Raw genomic sequence first — 16,173 nt, 5'->3', positions numbered from 1 at the left:
GCTCTGTTCCTTTACACATATGCTTTTTGGAGGAATGCATTAACTACATTATGGCGGTTTCAATCCAGTTAAGAAACTCTGCATTGCTGTTAAGCATCGTAGGAGGCTCATTAAGTCACGAAACAGTGTCAGACTGACAACCCTGAATCAGGATTGTTGTCTTTAAAGACAGTCAGCACAGAATGTGTGAGAGCATTGTTGTATTTTCATGTGTGCTGTGATGCAACACATGCACTGATATTCACCGAAGCGCACAGACCATGTTGCATTGATTTGCATTACTTAAGCACGGCGCTCTGCAGCAGAATGCAGAGCAGCAGGCTGGCCCAGGATAGCAGAAGGGAACCCTCTTTCTAAATTTAGCTCTCAGTGGCGAAATGCTGCAGCGGCACCCATAATCAATGGCCTGTCTACGTCAGAGCCCAGCTTCGCTTTCCTTTAACCCGGGCCCCGCAGATAAATAGATTGTGCTTTCTCTGCTGGTCATTTCTCTCTGATCAAACTGACACCATTGCCCTCTGTGTTGTTCTATTTTTGGAGAGCAGACCACAGTTTACTGCATGACCTGCACCTCTGTCCTGTGTCCTGTGCAGGCTTTTATGCAGGCACCCTCAGCCTGTGCCCTCAGCTGAGGACATCATTGCTTACATAAATGTGACTCTGTAAACACTTCTTTTATCATACTGCTGAGATTGTGCTGCAGCCCTTCTGCAGACCGTGTAAGGTCATGAGAGGGTAGTGATCATGCATCTGATGACTTAGTAAAAAGTGCCTGAAGCGTCAGTGACCTGAATTCCCTGCGGGAGTGTTTTGCTGCTTTTAGGAGGGCGAGTTTTTACATCCATTGTTTGTTTGTGTGCACCTGTGATGTGACTGGCCCTGGAGCTGACCATGCAGGAAAAGGCAGTAATGTATATGTGCACAATAATGTTCATGGGGGATAAACAGATGGACTGCGTTCATCTGCCTAATCCAGATGTGAAAAGAGAGGGGTGGATCTCACTAAGAACCACTGCACAGATGCACAGATATGGTAGTAACTTACCCATCACAGGCTCCTACCTTCAAACCATACTCTGCTTTATTTACTCTGCGGAGCTTTGACCCGGCACCTCCAATACAATCCAGATATTAGAACCATTTTTCTTATTCATTCAATATATCGATTAGACTTGCACTTTGATTATATTGTTTGATTATGAATAAGGATGATTTACTATTAGCAAAAACATGTATTTAGCACTCTGTATCACTCTAAACGTAAAAGGCTGGAAGTTCTTTTACCCTCTGTGTGGGATCGCAGGTCTATTAATCAGAAGGTTGGTGGGTTGCCACAGCGGCATGTTTGATTTGTCACAGTTTTACACCGGATGCAACTTCAGAGGGGATTTGTGTCTCCAGCTGGAATCAATAAGAAAATGCCTTTCTGCTGCAGTGAGTTCGAACACGTCATTTACTGTGTCGAGATCCAAAGGTCAAAGAAGACAAACCACTATCTGAAACAACAGACTGACCCCATCACTGTTGGATGCTCTCGCCTTCCTGACTTCCAGGGTTCAGTGTACACGCGTACAACTAGTTAAACTATCAAGATGAGCTGACATAACAAGATTATATCAATGAACGTGACTGCTTCTTATAAAAACACTTCTTGTCTTTGCAATTCAAATTTGTGCTGAAATAATTTAGCACAGCAGTATTAACCTCCTCAGCCATGCTCGTTAGCTCAGCTAACAGGATTATTTCTGCTGTGGGGTCATCCTCAGTGAAAATGTCTGTGGAGATAAAACTCCACTCAGCACGCCTGCTCTCTTTGGGGTATTTCAAATTAAGAGTTATGCTAAAGGAAGAGGAAGGCAGAAGGAAGGAAGACACAGCAGTAGCAGTAATGGTGATGATGATGACAGGAGCCCACTCAGTATCTGCCTCCTTCTGCAGAGCCACAGAGAAACCAATAATTGGATATTTGTGGCACAGAGACCAATTTCTGCTGACACCACATCTCACTGTGTGAAGTAGGATGGAGTAACTAAGCACAGCTGCTGTGCAGAACTGCTATAAATAGCTCTACTGGCCACACAGCAGCTGACTGCAAGACAACAGTGTTATCATTCAGGAATCCCAGTGCTGGGAGTTTCAAGTACACCTCATTTCCACAGTGTATTTATTATCTATCTGTGATCACTTTAGTGGGCAATCATTACACTCGGACAGAGCTAGAGTCCACAAAGTAAAGAAAGACAAGCGTTCGAGTGCCAGAGCTGAGAAAGCTGGGCTTAATTTAATCATTCCACTGACATAAAAGGATTTCCTTTCAAATGATATCACCATGTGCTGCATTTGACACAATAGCAGTTTCCAGGCAACCGAGGCTGTCAGATGGCAGCAGGCTGCTCTTCCTTGCAGCTGAGAAAACTTTCAGTTTTATAATCTGTTTCAGCCGACATGAAATATTAATGATTGCTTTCCTTGGGTTTCCCCCCTCACTCCTATTCTTTTTTTTTTCTGTCCTGCAGGCAAGAAAAAAAAAAGTTTGCTTGGTAAAAAGATTACTTTCCCAGAAGCAGAAGTGTGTGAGTCTTGAGGACTTTCACAGCAGCGGAGAGTGCAGTCGACAAAAGCAAGGCCTGCTGCTTTGTTGTGCAGTGTACGTGATGCAAAAAAACCATTTCCAGCAGTTCCAAATGTCCAAACCTCAGGAAAGAAAAATAACACGAGTATCTAATCAACGTAATAACTGCTAATAAGTGTGACCAGTCACTCTTCTTTTATCTGCTCTTATCTCGTTTGGGACTGTTTGACCTGCAAAAGATAAGATGTTTTATTCACTGGAGCAAATTTTCTGCTGAACTGTGCAGACAATGTCATCAAGTGTCCTTTGTCCTCTAGACCTGTCCTTGTTGGTGTATAGAAATCACATGATGCTATAGTTGTTTTTGTAACAAGCTGTTTCATATTTAAACAGCAAGCTGTTTTTATGTCATGACATGAATTTCTTGTTAATATTATCATAACACAGGACTGCATGTATGATAGTAGAAGTAAGGATTCAGTCGAAGCCTAAATACAGGAGGGCACCAAAGAGCTGTGTCTAACATTAGCTAGCCACATGTTATCGTTATAATAGTAAAGCAGATAAAGGTGTAGAAGCAAAATGAAGGGAGTGCAAATGTTATACCAAAAACTTTCAATTTACAAAACAGCTTCTTAAAAAAGTGAATTTGCATAGAATTCAGACTCTGCAGCAACATGTGGACGTTGGGCCAAAATGGACGTTGCATTCTTGAGTCACTCGATTGATTCAATGACTCTACGTCTCTTTGTTTGGCCGAAGTCTGTAACTTTTGGATATTGGCTACAACCTGTTATGGTGGAGTTCCAGAAATTCCTCTATGCAGGAATAACCCTGCCTGTTTCATCAGTTGTGCGTGCAGAGAATATTGTAGCAGGTGTTATGGTGCCCATGCGTCCAGTCAGCACAGAGTGCTCAAGGAATTTAGACGACAAACAGCCGTATTTCTACACTGCACGGAGAAATGACAAACTAAACAAGAACCCGTGTGATCTACCAGAGGTTGGCCTGCGTGGTGAAGCACACAGAAACTCAGGGTTTCCTGATGACAATAATAATAACTTTATTTGTGTAGCAGTTTTTAAAGCACACAGTTATCAAGTGCTTCACAGTTTAGATGAAAACATACATGGAGTGTACCTTACATTTGTTTCTACGTGCATACTTCCATACATACATTAGATGTGAACTCTAGCCAGCAAATAATGTGGGAAACGTGAAGGAAACATGAACCTGTTTAAAGAAAGCACTGAGGAAGGCTGTTCTAAAATATAGATGCAACAGCCTCACGGCGTAGAACAATCCACAGACTCAGATCTGATGGCTGGAGATGAATAAGGTGTAGAATAAGATCTCAGCAGCAGCCTGGGTTCACAGCAGATGAATTTATCTTGATTGCAAGGAGTTTGATGTAATAACTGACCTCTGTAGACGCGACAGCAGGAGTAAACACAAGATCTTCATTTTTGACAGGATTGAGAATGAGGCCATTTTACGGCATTCATTTAGTAATAGCAATAAAGCATTCTCTAAGGTAGGAGAGGCTGCTAAGTGTTGTTAGGCCTAACAGACAAATAGAGCTGTGTATCCTCAGCATAGCAATGGTGGGAGATGCTTTCGAAGCTCTTAGTTCAATTCAATTTTATTTATATAGCGCCAAATCACAACAGTGGTTGCCTCAAGGCGCTTTATATTGTAAGGGCCCTCCAGTTATACAAATAATATGAATAAATACACAAGACAGCAGTAATACATAAAATGAAAAAAGCAGTGGTCCAAAGAACGACACATGAGGGACCCCATATACAAGAGGAGCAGAAGACGACATATTTATTAATATGGCTTCTGAATGTCAGTAGAGTAAAAACCGTTTGAGAGCAGCGACAGAGATGCCAACCCGGTGTTTAAGTGATGATGTATGAACTCTGCTTCTGGGTCCAAACTACTCTGCGTTTATTAAGGTTGTTGTCTTTTTAACATGTTTTAATGCTATTTCATCTGAACAAGCCCCCTAAAAAAATTAATTAATTACATTTTTTTTTGTTTTGTTTTATTTAAAGGCAGTGATCACTGTCAGTCTGTCAGCAGTAAATTAGTGACTAACCTCTTATTGTGGATGGATTATCTCAGTTGTTCTCCTGACTGAAGTTTGGTCCGTTTATAGCATCGGGAACCCTCTCGTCAACTTTTATCAGTGCTGTGGAAAATATGAAAAATTTGGAGGAGGTTGATTAGTGAATTGGCCAGTGATAATTAACACTTCCTACCATCGCTCCCATAATCAGACTACTTGACCTCTCCTCAAACTCCAGAAATCAGACCCCATTACCACATTACACCACAGTGTATGGTTTGAAAATAAAGAACCCTGGTCAACTTTACAGAGTAAAAAGCCAGCTGACCCACCCTCCTCGAGCCATCGCTTTAGTTTTGTAGTCAGCTGAGGTGTTAAAAAATGAAGCCAGTGTGTAGTTCTCGTTTTTGTGGTTTCACACGAGGGACTCTTTTCTCAGAATGTGCCCCTCCGGTTTCTATTTGTGTCTTTATAGTGAGCAGCATCACAGCCGGGCATCACTCCAGTTACAGGGCTGGAGTTGGCAGATACTGTAAAACAGTTGGGTAGACGTAAGCACCGGATGACACAGCCTGCACATATATGGCATAAAGCGAAATCCTCAAATTACATGTTGTCACCACTGTAGACCGTCCCTGTCCCACAAGCAGTAATTAACGTTATACAATGGCTTTTCCCCCCTCTAGAGTTCTAGCTGTGAGAACCCTCTCATTGAAATGCCAAAAGTCTGAAAGCCTTTGCACCCACTCTGATCACTGGTTGATTTTCTTTTCAGCCTCACGCCAAATTAGAGTTAGATTGCTGACGATCAAAGATGTAACATACAGCTATTTTTATTTGCCTGTCACCCACTGCTACAACTGCAGCCATAGAGAATAGAGTGTAGTTGTTTTGTTACAGTCTGGCCTTTGTACATGCAGTATCTAGGACTGATTGTGGTCCTCAAGTTGACCGTTAGACTGGTCAATATGCAAACAGAATCAGAAATAGATTTTTACATCTGCTATGTTGACTAATGGATATCCCTTGCTAAAGAAAACCAGATAAAGAATTTTAACCATGCTTGTAGTTAAGATGTCGGTGCGCTAGTTTTTCTATCACCACTCGTCTCGATGTTCCTTTACACTTATTTCATGGCTTGCTATGGCTGTGTCAGTATTATTTTGTCTCATGGACAGTGAAAACTTGGCAAAGACATTTATATTGTCTAAACTGTGATGTTTAAATGTTTCTTTTTAAGTTGGTTAAATGTGTTTGCCTTATTTAACTTTTCATCTAGCACCACATTCATGTCAATATTTACCTTTGTCTTTGATTGGCTGGACTTTGTCAATTTTAGCATGCTAAACTTTGCTAATTAGTGAAAAACACAGATTTGAATGTGATTTTGCAGATATCTGGTCTTAAACCAAAGTAAACATTAAACATGCTTTGTGAGCATGTTCACTTGCCGACATTAACTGCATTAACCTTTGATCACATGTGGACTTTCCAGGCTTAAGAAGGTCATGTCAGCTAGTGTATTCTTTCCTTCAACTGATAATCACTTCAGTCACTTAGTTTAACCCTAATTTCTTTGCCCTTTTACATAACATCTACATTACACTTTACTATATATGGTCAGTTTATCTGTTGTGCCAACACCAGGTCACAGAATGCCACCAAAAAAAGCTCATGTTTCTATTGTCATGGCAGCTTCCTGCATTTACCACGAGTTGTTTATTGCAAACAGAGTACAACAATTTAAACAAGTAAAGGCTATCTGCTGACACATGTTCATATGTGTTTCGTGTCAAATCAGGATGGAACACATCCTGCAGGATGATTAGTCATTTTACAGGAAATGACAAGCTCTAAAATATCATCAAGAACACCTACAGAAGTTGTTGCGTACCTGTCACCATCAGTTTTGGTATCAACACGGAAGCTTTGCTACAAGGATCAGTTTGTCCCGTGTGAATCACAAGGCTCTTTGTTTTCATGTTTACACACCCGGGACCTGATCTGGGATAGTGAAATGATTGAGAATGAATTTAGTTTGGAAGGGTTTGGTTGATTTCATGCTGTTCTGCCTTCATTGTGAAAAGTGTATAGCCAATGTACAGTAACCTGTAGAGAGACTGAGCTATTATAAAATGGTTTCTTGCACACTGTGCTCCCAGCAGGTTGTTCAAAAGCGAGAAATCATCCTTCACTTGATCTGTGGACCTGAAGAAAAGGGCAAAGCCTTGGAGATCAACAACTGTCTAGATAAAGAATTGATTCTTGGTCTTGGAGTGTTTGAATGCCTCCCATTCATATATCATCAATAGCACAGCAAGGCTTTGAGGAGAAAAATAACTTTACAAGCTAGTTGGTGGATGTTTGAATTATTTACTGGAGCTTTGCTCTAACGTGAATTAAGAGGTTATAGAGTTTCAGTTTGAAGTGATCTCAGTAATGGAATATACTGTTGACCAAACTAGGACCGACCTCAAAGTCGTTCATATTTGATGGACCTAGCAACAGAGAGAGAGTTATCCAGGTCAACATTTAAACACAACAGAGTCCTCCACAACCACGTTACATAAATATTGAGCTTCTGGTACAAAGAAGGTTCCTTTAGCAACAAGCCCCCACCTCCTCGGTCCCCAGGGCCATCCTGGGCTCACTCAGACTCCACATCCGAGCGTGGCACCGCTGTCCTCGGGCTCTCTCACTGAGGGGAAGGAGCGAGGGATTAGGACACACCTCAGTGGGCAGTAGCAGGCCGCCGCCTGGCCCGTGGCGCCTGACTCATCCCATTCTCCTCCACTTTTTATGGGCTGACATTCCCATCAGCCCCTGCTCTTACAGGCGGCTCATCGCTTTGACATGCTTGTGAGTTCTTCAACAAACAAGGAACTTTTACCTCTGCCCAAACAGAGTGGGCGAGCACTTGTGAAGCGCACATCGCTGCAGGAGTCTGTGACTAATAGCCCATTAGGATTTTTTGGCAAAATACAAAAACAGGCTGACTCACTCGTGCTTTTATGCAGCTTGCATTAAGTATTTGATTTTAATCCACTGCACCTAAATTTTCTAACGCAAAATACATCTGATACCCTTTCGCCTGCTGCAGCTCATATGACTTGCTCCGCGAACCAAGGGAAGTGCTGCTGACCTGAACGGTTTTGTGCCGCACGCCACACATCCAAGTACAGCTCCGCTCCATTTAGCACGCTGACTCCTTGCAGGCCTCCAGTGCCGCCGCGTCTGTGGTCCTGTATTGCTAGTCGTCTGAGATCCCAGTTACAGCTGACGCCATCACAGGACGGGCTTATTTTAGGCCTGCGCTACAAATGCTGCAGCTTGTGAAATTTTTCTGTTATTTGCTCGGTGCATTTTTTGGCCTCCACTTTTCCAGTTTCCTCACATTTTTTTAAAGACTCAATGCACACCATGCTAAGATATACCACATTTTCAGCTAATATCTCATTGGGTTAAAAAATACTAGTTTATGCCTGTCAGACTGTTATCTGCGGCATTTTCCATAGATTCAGGTACAGAAATACAGAATGAATGATGTTTTTGAGACAGACTGATGGTTACAAAGTGTCTAAAGATACTGTTTAAAACTGATTCTTTGCTAAGTTGTCTGTTATGTGTAGACAAACATCGATTCATTCCTTGAGTCTGATGCCTTTTTTTTTTATGGTTGAATGACTCATAGGTTAGTGTTAAGTTGGTAAACAAACAAAACCTCTGAAAATGGTCAAGTACAAGGATTTTTGCACAGTCCTACTCTGATACATACATGATGCATTTACCATGATACAGTAACAGCTACCCAACGCACTCAAAACAGAATTTGAAAGTAATCACTGATTCATGTTTATGCCAGAGATCCCTGGTATTTACTGAACTTTGACTTAAGTTGGCTGCTTTTAATCGTTATATGATATGAATGACAGTTGAACTGGATTAAGGAGACGTGAAAACTGACTGCATCAGCTAGATTTCGATGTGTCTGTTGGAGGTGATAGGAGTACAGTATGTAAATGCTTGCTATGACTGTGCCACATGGTGACTTATCTTCCCTCAGACAATCTTTGGTCAGCGATGGACTATTTTGTACACAAGTTGGGACAGCAGAGTTTAACCTTTTGCTAAATGAGGGAAGGTGCTTTTTCTCCGCGCAGTGTTCAGGATCACTTTGCATCACATTAGTGGCTGTAACTGCTGTTACAGCTGGAATCTTTCCCCTCTGAGCAGCTGGACAGTCTGTTAATGCTGTCCTACATATGCAAAGAGCAGTAGAAGCCAACAAGGATTTCTTTTTAATACCTTGAGCCTATTTTGAAAGAACTAAATGTAAACAGAATCATAAAAAATGAACATTTTCTATGAATCTGTATATGTATAGGTGGCAGGGCGGAAATGTATGATAGAAGGGAATCATAAACATCAGATGATGTTGAATGGTGTAGAAATCTGAGTCTGTCAAACCGCTCAAAAGCTGCAAGGAATTAACACATGAGTACAGCTTGTATGTAGGGCTGAGCATCTGCCCACATGACTGCATTGTTAGTGCTGGACTGATTAGGCCAGTCAATTGCAGAACAGTTACTTATTTAATTAATTTATTGGAAAGAAAATGCCAAAAAATGTATTGCTTGGAGGTTGTCAACAGTGGGGATGTTTCCTTTGTCTTACATTTCTTTGCTGAAAATGAAAAAGTCTTAAGAAGTGGGCAGAACGCATAATTTTAGGATTTCAAATGGGGTTAAGCTTTCACGGTTTTCTGAAATTCTTGCGCTAAATAAATGTTTCTGGCCTGTCCTGCGCTCCCAACCGCTCTCTGAATTTGGTTCCGGAAGTTTCTTCCTGCTAAAAGGGAGTTTTTCCCTTCCCAAGTGATTGCTCAGAGGGATTTTCTCTGTATGGCTGTAGCATCTTTACCTTACAAAAAATAAAACAGTTAATGAGAATAAACTAACAGATCTGCATTTTATAGCTTTTTTTGTCGTTAAAATGTCGTTACTAACGCGTATTTGGTCTGTCCATAAAAGAAAAAACCGCATTGTTAGTTGCTAAATTGTCCACTAAATTTTAGGCAGTAATTTTCTTTTTCCCCTTTTGTTATATATTTCTTCTAATCCCCCTCTTTCGTTGATGCTCCTCTACCACCCCATGTTAAATTCCTGGAAATGCCCCTGATCCTGTAAACGTGTTTCAATACAGAACAGCTCGCTTCATCGCAGCCGTCTGTGTGTGTGCGTGTGTTGCGTGTGAGTGGGTACACAGGGAATCTCCTCCTCAGTCCCACCCCTTCACATTAGTAGTGAGCTAAAAAGGAGGCAGGCGGTGCTGCACCACTCTCAGTCCACTCAGCGCGCATCGCAGAGCTCTCTCCTCATCCCCCGAACGTCCGCGGGGACTCCACCGAGCAGCCAACCAGCGCTCCTCGCTCTCTAAACTCAGCGTCTGCTCGAGCAGCCTCCAAACGGAGCAGAGTCAGGGACAATCTCACATTATTTCCTTTCCACGGAGCTGCGAAACGCGGGGCCTGACTTTGAGTTCCCGATGTGGAGTTGTAATACTTCAAAGACCAAAACGAGCAGCGCGTCGGACTCGAGGTGGAACGCGTTTTGGATGCGCAGCTCTCGGCGCTCTGCGCACCGGCACAAGCGCGCCAAGTGCTAGTAGCAGTGAAAGGACTGAAAAGACTATTGACGGGTGCTGTGGGAGGAAAACATGGTCCAGAACGTAATTCTGGTGTTTTTCCGCAGGAGACTGAGCCAGAGGCCGGCAGTGGAGGAGCTGGAGAGCCGGAACATTTTGAAGCGTAAGTAAAGCGAGCATCCACGGAGCTTTCCACTCCCACTTCATGGCAGGCCTGCGTCTTAAAAAACGAAGTTTCTGATCCTAATTGTAATATTACAGTCAGGTGCTCCCGGAGTTTACATTGACTTAATGGTCCACTTCTTATTTATTTCAGACTTTGGTCGTTTCATATATCTTTAATACTACTTTAATAAGTTACTTTGGACTCTCATGCCACATGGACAAATAGATAATATTTTTAAATAAGTGGATAATGACGGAAAGCTTCATAATCAGTCATTACCCAATTTCCTTCGGGGTCAACCTTCAGGATCAATAAAGTTTTGAATTGAATTGAGAATGGCAGCTCTGCTTTTTGTTTGTAGGAGGCTGTAGTTATCATGGCCAAATTCTCTTTTTTCAGCAGATAACGGTCCCCCTCTGATTACACAGTGTCCACGTATTATGTGGAAATTGTTCCCGTGCAGTCCCAGTAATAAGAACATACTTCACTGTGGTTCTAACTGCATTTTTGCAGCAAGAAATTGTTTGATTGTAGCGCTCCAAGCAGTGGAATTAGTCCCGCTGCCCTGAAAGAACAGAACGCTTATGAAAGAGTGTGTGAGGAGACCTAGATTTTGTACATCTGTGTGTCTCTGAGCCACCTGTGAGCCCTCGACAGCTGCCCCTTTCTCTCTCCACACAGGGGCATGTGTTTAAGCCAAACAGCTAGCCCTTTGGCATGACACGCACTGTCTAGCACAGAACATTCAAAAAATTTTAATATTTGGAATCGTGTTTTCCTGTTGAATGAAAAAGAAAGAAATGCGCTCAGGTGCCAGCCCTGCTTTAAGCTGCCAGACTAGTTGACCAAAATTTCAAATGAAACGAGATTAAAAATAAATGAAGTGACATTGAGGGATCTCTGGGCTGTATAATAAAGATCAATCCTATTAGAGACCTAATCTGCTCCAGTCTCGCTCTCTGACTGACTTGCATTCCTTCTCCTGAGCGCTGCTGCACGCTGGCTCACTAGGGGATATTGATTGCAAGGAGGATCAGACACACTGGCTCTGTTAATCACAGACAGATTACCTGAGCGTCTATCATTTTGCCTCATTTTTCACATCTAATGTTTGTCCTTTCATGTGTCAACAGAGAGAAATGACCAGACTGAGCAGGAGGAGAGGAGGGAGATCAAACAGCGGCTGAACAGAAAGGTAAGAATTTCCCATGTTTGGGTTCACTGCAGGAACCCCAACAGCACACTCACTGTTGCTTTATAAAAAATATTTAGCTTCTATCACCAATTCCATTGATTGCATGAATAAGCTGAAACCATTTGGTTGTTTTGTTTTGTTTTCCAGTTGAACCAGCGGCCGACGGTAGATGAGTTGCGGGACAGAAAGATCCTAATTCGTTTCAGCGACTATGTGGAAGTGGCCAAAGCTCAGGACTATGACAGGAGAGCCGACAAGCCCTGGACCAGACTGTCAGCTGCTGACAAGGTAGCTGAAACTTCTTCACTGTTGTTTTTTTTTTTTTTTTAAAGCACATAGTCTTTAAACGTCTCTTTTTTTTGTTGTTGTTTAATTGTTGTGTTGTCTCCTTTTTTGGAGGGTATTTATAAAAAAGATGATTTAGCATCCGGTATTTGATTGTTGGATGATTGCCAATCATTAGATCCTATTGGACAGTGTTTCTTCTTGACCCAATAAATATTCATAAATGTATAATTTGCAATTGGTTAATCCATCACATAATTCAGATCAATTCAAATTATTTATATGGCACCAAATCACAGTAACAGTTTCCTCAAGGTGCTTTAAACTGTAAAGTAACAACCTTCCAATAACAGAGAGCACACCAACAGTCAGAACTATAAATTGGCTCTTGGCAACAATGGGAAGGAAAAACTCCCTTTTAACAGGAAGAGAACCATACTCGGGCAGGGTCACCCAACTGTTGTGACTGGTAGGGGTGAGAGGAGGAAGATGGTTATATTGTTGCTCCTGGTTTCCCATTAATGCGCATTTATTTGCATTCAGTTTGGGCCACTTTCACTTTTTTTTTCACTTCCTAAAAACCCATGTAAGCTTATATAATCTGAGCCCAAACAACAGATGTTCCCCCCTAATTTGAGCTCCACCACCTGAGCGACCGCGTTTGGGTTTCGAGGGAGGGCACACCTGGGCTCACGCTTGATGTTGCTTTTGTTTTCGCAGGCGGCGATACGGAAGGAGCTGAACGAGTTCAAAAGCAACGAGATGGAAGTTCATTCTTCGAGCAAGCATCTGACAAGGTCAGTGTGTGAGCACGGCGTCACCGGTGCTTCCTTTCTTTATATTTATGCTAGCTTTACTGTTAGCGGACGGGGTTCGGTTTGACATTGTGCAAAGAATGGAAAGTGCATTATTCAACATCAATGAGTGCACACCCTGCAGAGTAGAGCTTAAATTTAGCTGCAGCCGGGGCCCTTGAGATGGGGGGGGGAAAAATTTGCACCACCTCTTGGCCATAATGAATGTCTGCACATATTCAGCTTACGTTTTGCTTCTGTCAGGACTGTCTGTAGCTAAAAAAAAAAAAGAATTAGCTGGGGTTGTGCTTACGCAAGACCCCATTTTTTTAAGTGCCCTGTCCATTTGGTAATAATAGGACTGTTGATTGATGAAACCATGCTCACTCTTTCCCCCCTTTTCTGCTTCGCAGGTTCCACCGGCCTTAGCAAGGTTTCTTCTGTGAAGAGTTGCTTAAATCTGGTTTCTTTAGTGAAGACCTTGCACAAAGTCTTCCATTGGCCTGCAGCCACTGGGTGTCCTGATATTTGGGTCCGTTGAACCTTTGGAGGCTATGTCTCTAGAAATGGATCTGCCAGCAGAAGGACAGGGGGGGGGGGCATGCAGCAAGCTCCACTTCTGCTCAGAAGACCATCTCCTTAACCCTCACTTCACCTCGTCAGCGGAGCAGGAAGAGCTGAGGTTGCGCATTCGCCATAATAAACAAAGCATTGACTTCTTTTTGTTTTTGTAAACGGACTCTTTTAAAAGACGCTCTTTTTTTGACACGGGAGGGGGGGCACGTGCATGTGACCGAGTCGACCAATCCCACTCCAGTATCAGTAGTCACATCCCCGAGCTGTGTCGGAGCTGATTCAGTTGATGATGATTTTCATATCGACAGTGTACATGTTCTTAAACAGAAATCTTGTCTGTGTACAAGATGAAAATCCCTTTGTAAGCACTATTTATTGTCTGCACAATACAGGCTTTCAAATTTGTAAAAACAAACTCTCCTGGTCTTGTGTGTACATTGTGTGTGTTTCAGATCATATTTTAATATCAAAAAGCACAAGAGATATGTGGGATATTTTAGAAATGTGATTCAAAGTTGTTTTTTTCCTCACAGAGGTCAGAATTAGGCTGACGGATGATAGCTGGCTACGGCTGATGAATGGGTTGTAATCCCCTAGATTTATGTCAGTTTTAGATTTATAACATTTGAGTGAAGTTCGTCTCGTCACATCAGATGAAGCAGCAATTAGTTGGCAGAATGCAGGCAGTGACCTGTTTCTTATCCTCACGCTTTGTCATCCTCGCACAAATGGCTCTCTGTGCCGGGGACGTCATGTGGGTTTAAACTCCCTCGTGAAAACAAGCTCACCTGACTGCATTTGTCCAATTTGCAGCGAGCTGCTGATCTAATGAGCTTTAATGCGGCGACACAGGAACGGGAATAAGAACGAACCGTTGTGTCAAACCTGAATATTACATGACAAACGCATTAAAATGGTAGGCGAAGCAGGTGCAAGTGAGGTGAGTGAAAAGCCGCTTTCAGAGATTAGAAGCCTCTTACCTGATATTAAAAAATAATAATAAAAAATAAACTAACCCTCCTAATGTAACATTTCAGTCAAGTGGAAATATCAGAGGCTGAAAAATAAAGCACTTCCTGCTGACCCTCTCACTGACTCTCAGGGAATAGAAGTGAACAGAGACAAAAGCTAAATGGCTAAAACAATTATTTATACCTGCGTCTAGAGTTTTAGTTCTTCCCAAATACATTATTGCTAATGTGTCCGAAATGTAAATACCACCTATTTCCTGCTGTTTTTCTTGCAAAAGCCAATTTTTCCCATTCTACTCTATCATTCTGCAATGCGTGCCGATTGGTCAGTTAAGGATTTACTTGAGGACACGGTCCCTTGATGACAACTATTTCCGTTTCCAAACTAGATGTTAAAAGCGTTGTTAAAGTATTTATTGTTAGGAGCTGGTTGCCGTGGTTGGGACTATCGGGGGACTTTAATCAAACTGGCAGATGCTGTGATGAAGTCCCTAATATTTACAGTATGGTATTTCACTACAGTTGAAAAATGGAGCTAGAACTGCCAGAAGAAAGAGGTTTACCCAAACAAATGTTTTTTCACTGTTTAGAACTATCTCACTAACATACTTTATGTAACAGGGGGTTTATAAAGCAGAGGTTCTTAAGTCTTCAGACGACCATGTTCATAGGCCCATCTTCAGCTATTAAATCACTACCTCACAACCTGCTACATAAAATGTCTGGTCTCTGTGGTTAGTTTCCCTCCTTAAGCGGTGGATGGATCAATCCAAAAATCGATAGTATCGAAGCCAACTCTTGTATTTATATTCAATCAATACTAGTGTGAAAGGATCAATACTTTTACTATCATCTAAGATCAATATGTAGACCACTGAATTGTGTTAAATTATTTTTCGGGGAGAGGGTGAGAAGACGCACAACAAACATGCACTATGAAAAATGTCTGAATCTTCTTGTGTTGACTGCCATGTCAATTTAATTTATATCCTATAGTAGGGCTGTGCGATATGACCAAAATCTCATATCCCGATATAAGACATCTATCGTCCGATAACGATATAAATGACAAAAATGTAACATTTTCTGTAAATTCTGTGAATCTCGGGCAGCTCGACTTGCGTGAAGTGTTTCCAGCTGCGCGTCATGTAGCTGGAGTCGAGTGTTTTAACCGATGCATGAAACGATACATTTTTAGACATAAGTTGTAACGGCCGCCGTTTTCATTGTGAGTATTTATTACACGGCGTGCTGCGGGGAAAAGCCTGTTCTAACGTTTGAGTCTAAGGTTTATTTTTTAGCACCTGGCGGCTCTTTTTTACTTCTCATCCGTAAACACTCTGCATCTTTCACGTAATTCAGTTTATTTTGAAAAGTCTCAACAGGATCTTGAGCTTTAATTTGAAAGGTTTAAGTGGAAAATAAACAAGCGGAAACGCGATGCTGTTACCGTCCTTGTTGCTAACGATAACACATAAAAACAGGCGCTTGTCTGTCTGTAGTGTGGTTATATTAAATATAAGAGAAAGAGAGAACTTAAAGAAACTAGAAAGTGCATTTTCTGAAGAAACTGCAGTGTGAATGCTTGAATCTGAATGTATGCACTGAAATGAATTAATTGCTGAATTTTGAGTTAAAAATATTGAATGAGATTAAAAAAAACAAAAAAAAAAAAACGAATTTAACCTGAAAACAAAGGTGCTGAACTGCTAAAAGCTGAAGGTTACACAGAAGAAGAAGTTGGAAAAAAGCTGAAAATGTTTTAATTGTAAATTAGAAAACCCTAAGAAATGAGAAAAGAACATTTAGAGTCAGAAAACATCTGAATGAATATTAAAAGGTCATATTCTTTGAATCACTGAATGACTCAAATGTGATCCCTCCACTTTGATCCACA

The 16,173-nt window shown here is 41.7% G+C and overlaps 1 protein-coding gene across 3 annotated transcripts in view; it reads left to right on the top strand.

The window, feature by feature from the left end:
* Nucleotides 1-13,761, top strand: part of phactr3b (phosphatase and actin regulator 3b) — a 60,243-nt gene extending 46,482 nt beyond the window's left edge. Inside the window, exons 9-13 of one of the 3 annotated variants that reach the window (XM_086291297.1) lie at nucleotides 10,397-10,452; nucleotides 11,589-11,650; nucleotides 11,798-11,938; nucleotides 12,656-12,732; nucleotides 13,143-13,761. In XM_086291297.1, coding sequence (XP_086147423.1) covers nucleotides 10,397-10,452; nucleotides 11,589-11,650; nucleotides 11,798-11,938; nucleotides 12,656-12,732; nucleotides 13,143-13,158 — 352 coding nt within the window. In that variant the 3' untranslated portion in view covers nucleotides 13,159-13,761. The remainder of the gene's footprint in view (nucleotides 1-10,396; nucleotides 10,453-11,588; nucleotides 11,651-11,797; nucleotides 11,939-12,655; nucleotides 12,733-13,142) is intronic. The other 2 variants (XM_086291298.1, XM_086291299.1) reach the window with 2 other exon arrangements.
* Nucleotides 13,762-16,173: the final 2,412 nt, after the last annotated feature.

Source organism: Aulonocara sp. 'chitande type north' Nkhata Bay, linkage group LG5 (genome assembly GCF_057382095.1).
Source record: "Aulonocara sp. 'chitande type north' Nkhata Bay isolate Kocher_YH1m ecotype deep benthic linkage group LG5, A_spYH_male_GT1.1, whole genome shotgun sequence".
Taxonomy (NCBI): domain Eukaryota; kingdom Metazoa; phylum Chordata; class Actinopteri; order Cichliformes; family Cichlidae; genus Aulonocara; species Aulonocara sp. 'chitande type north' Nkhata Bay.
Note: the sequence above shows the minus strand (reverse complement) of the source record. Positions and strands in the feature narration are given on the sequence as shown.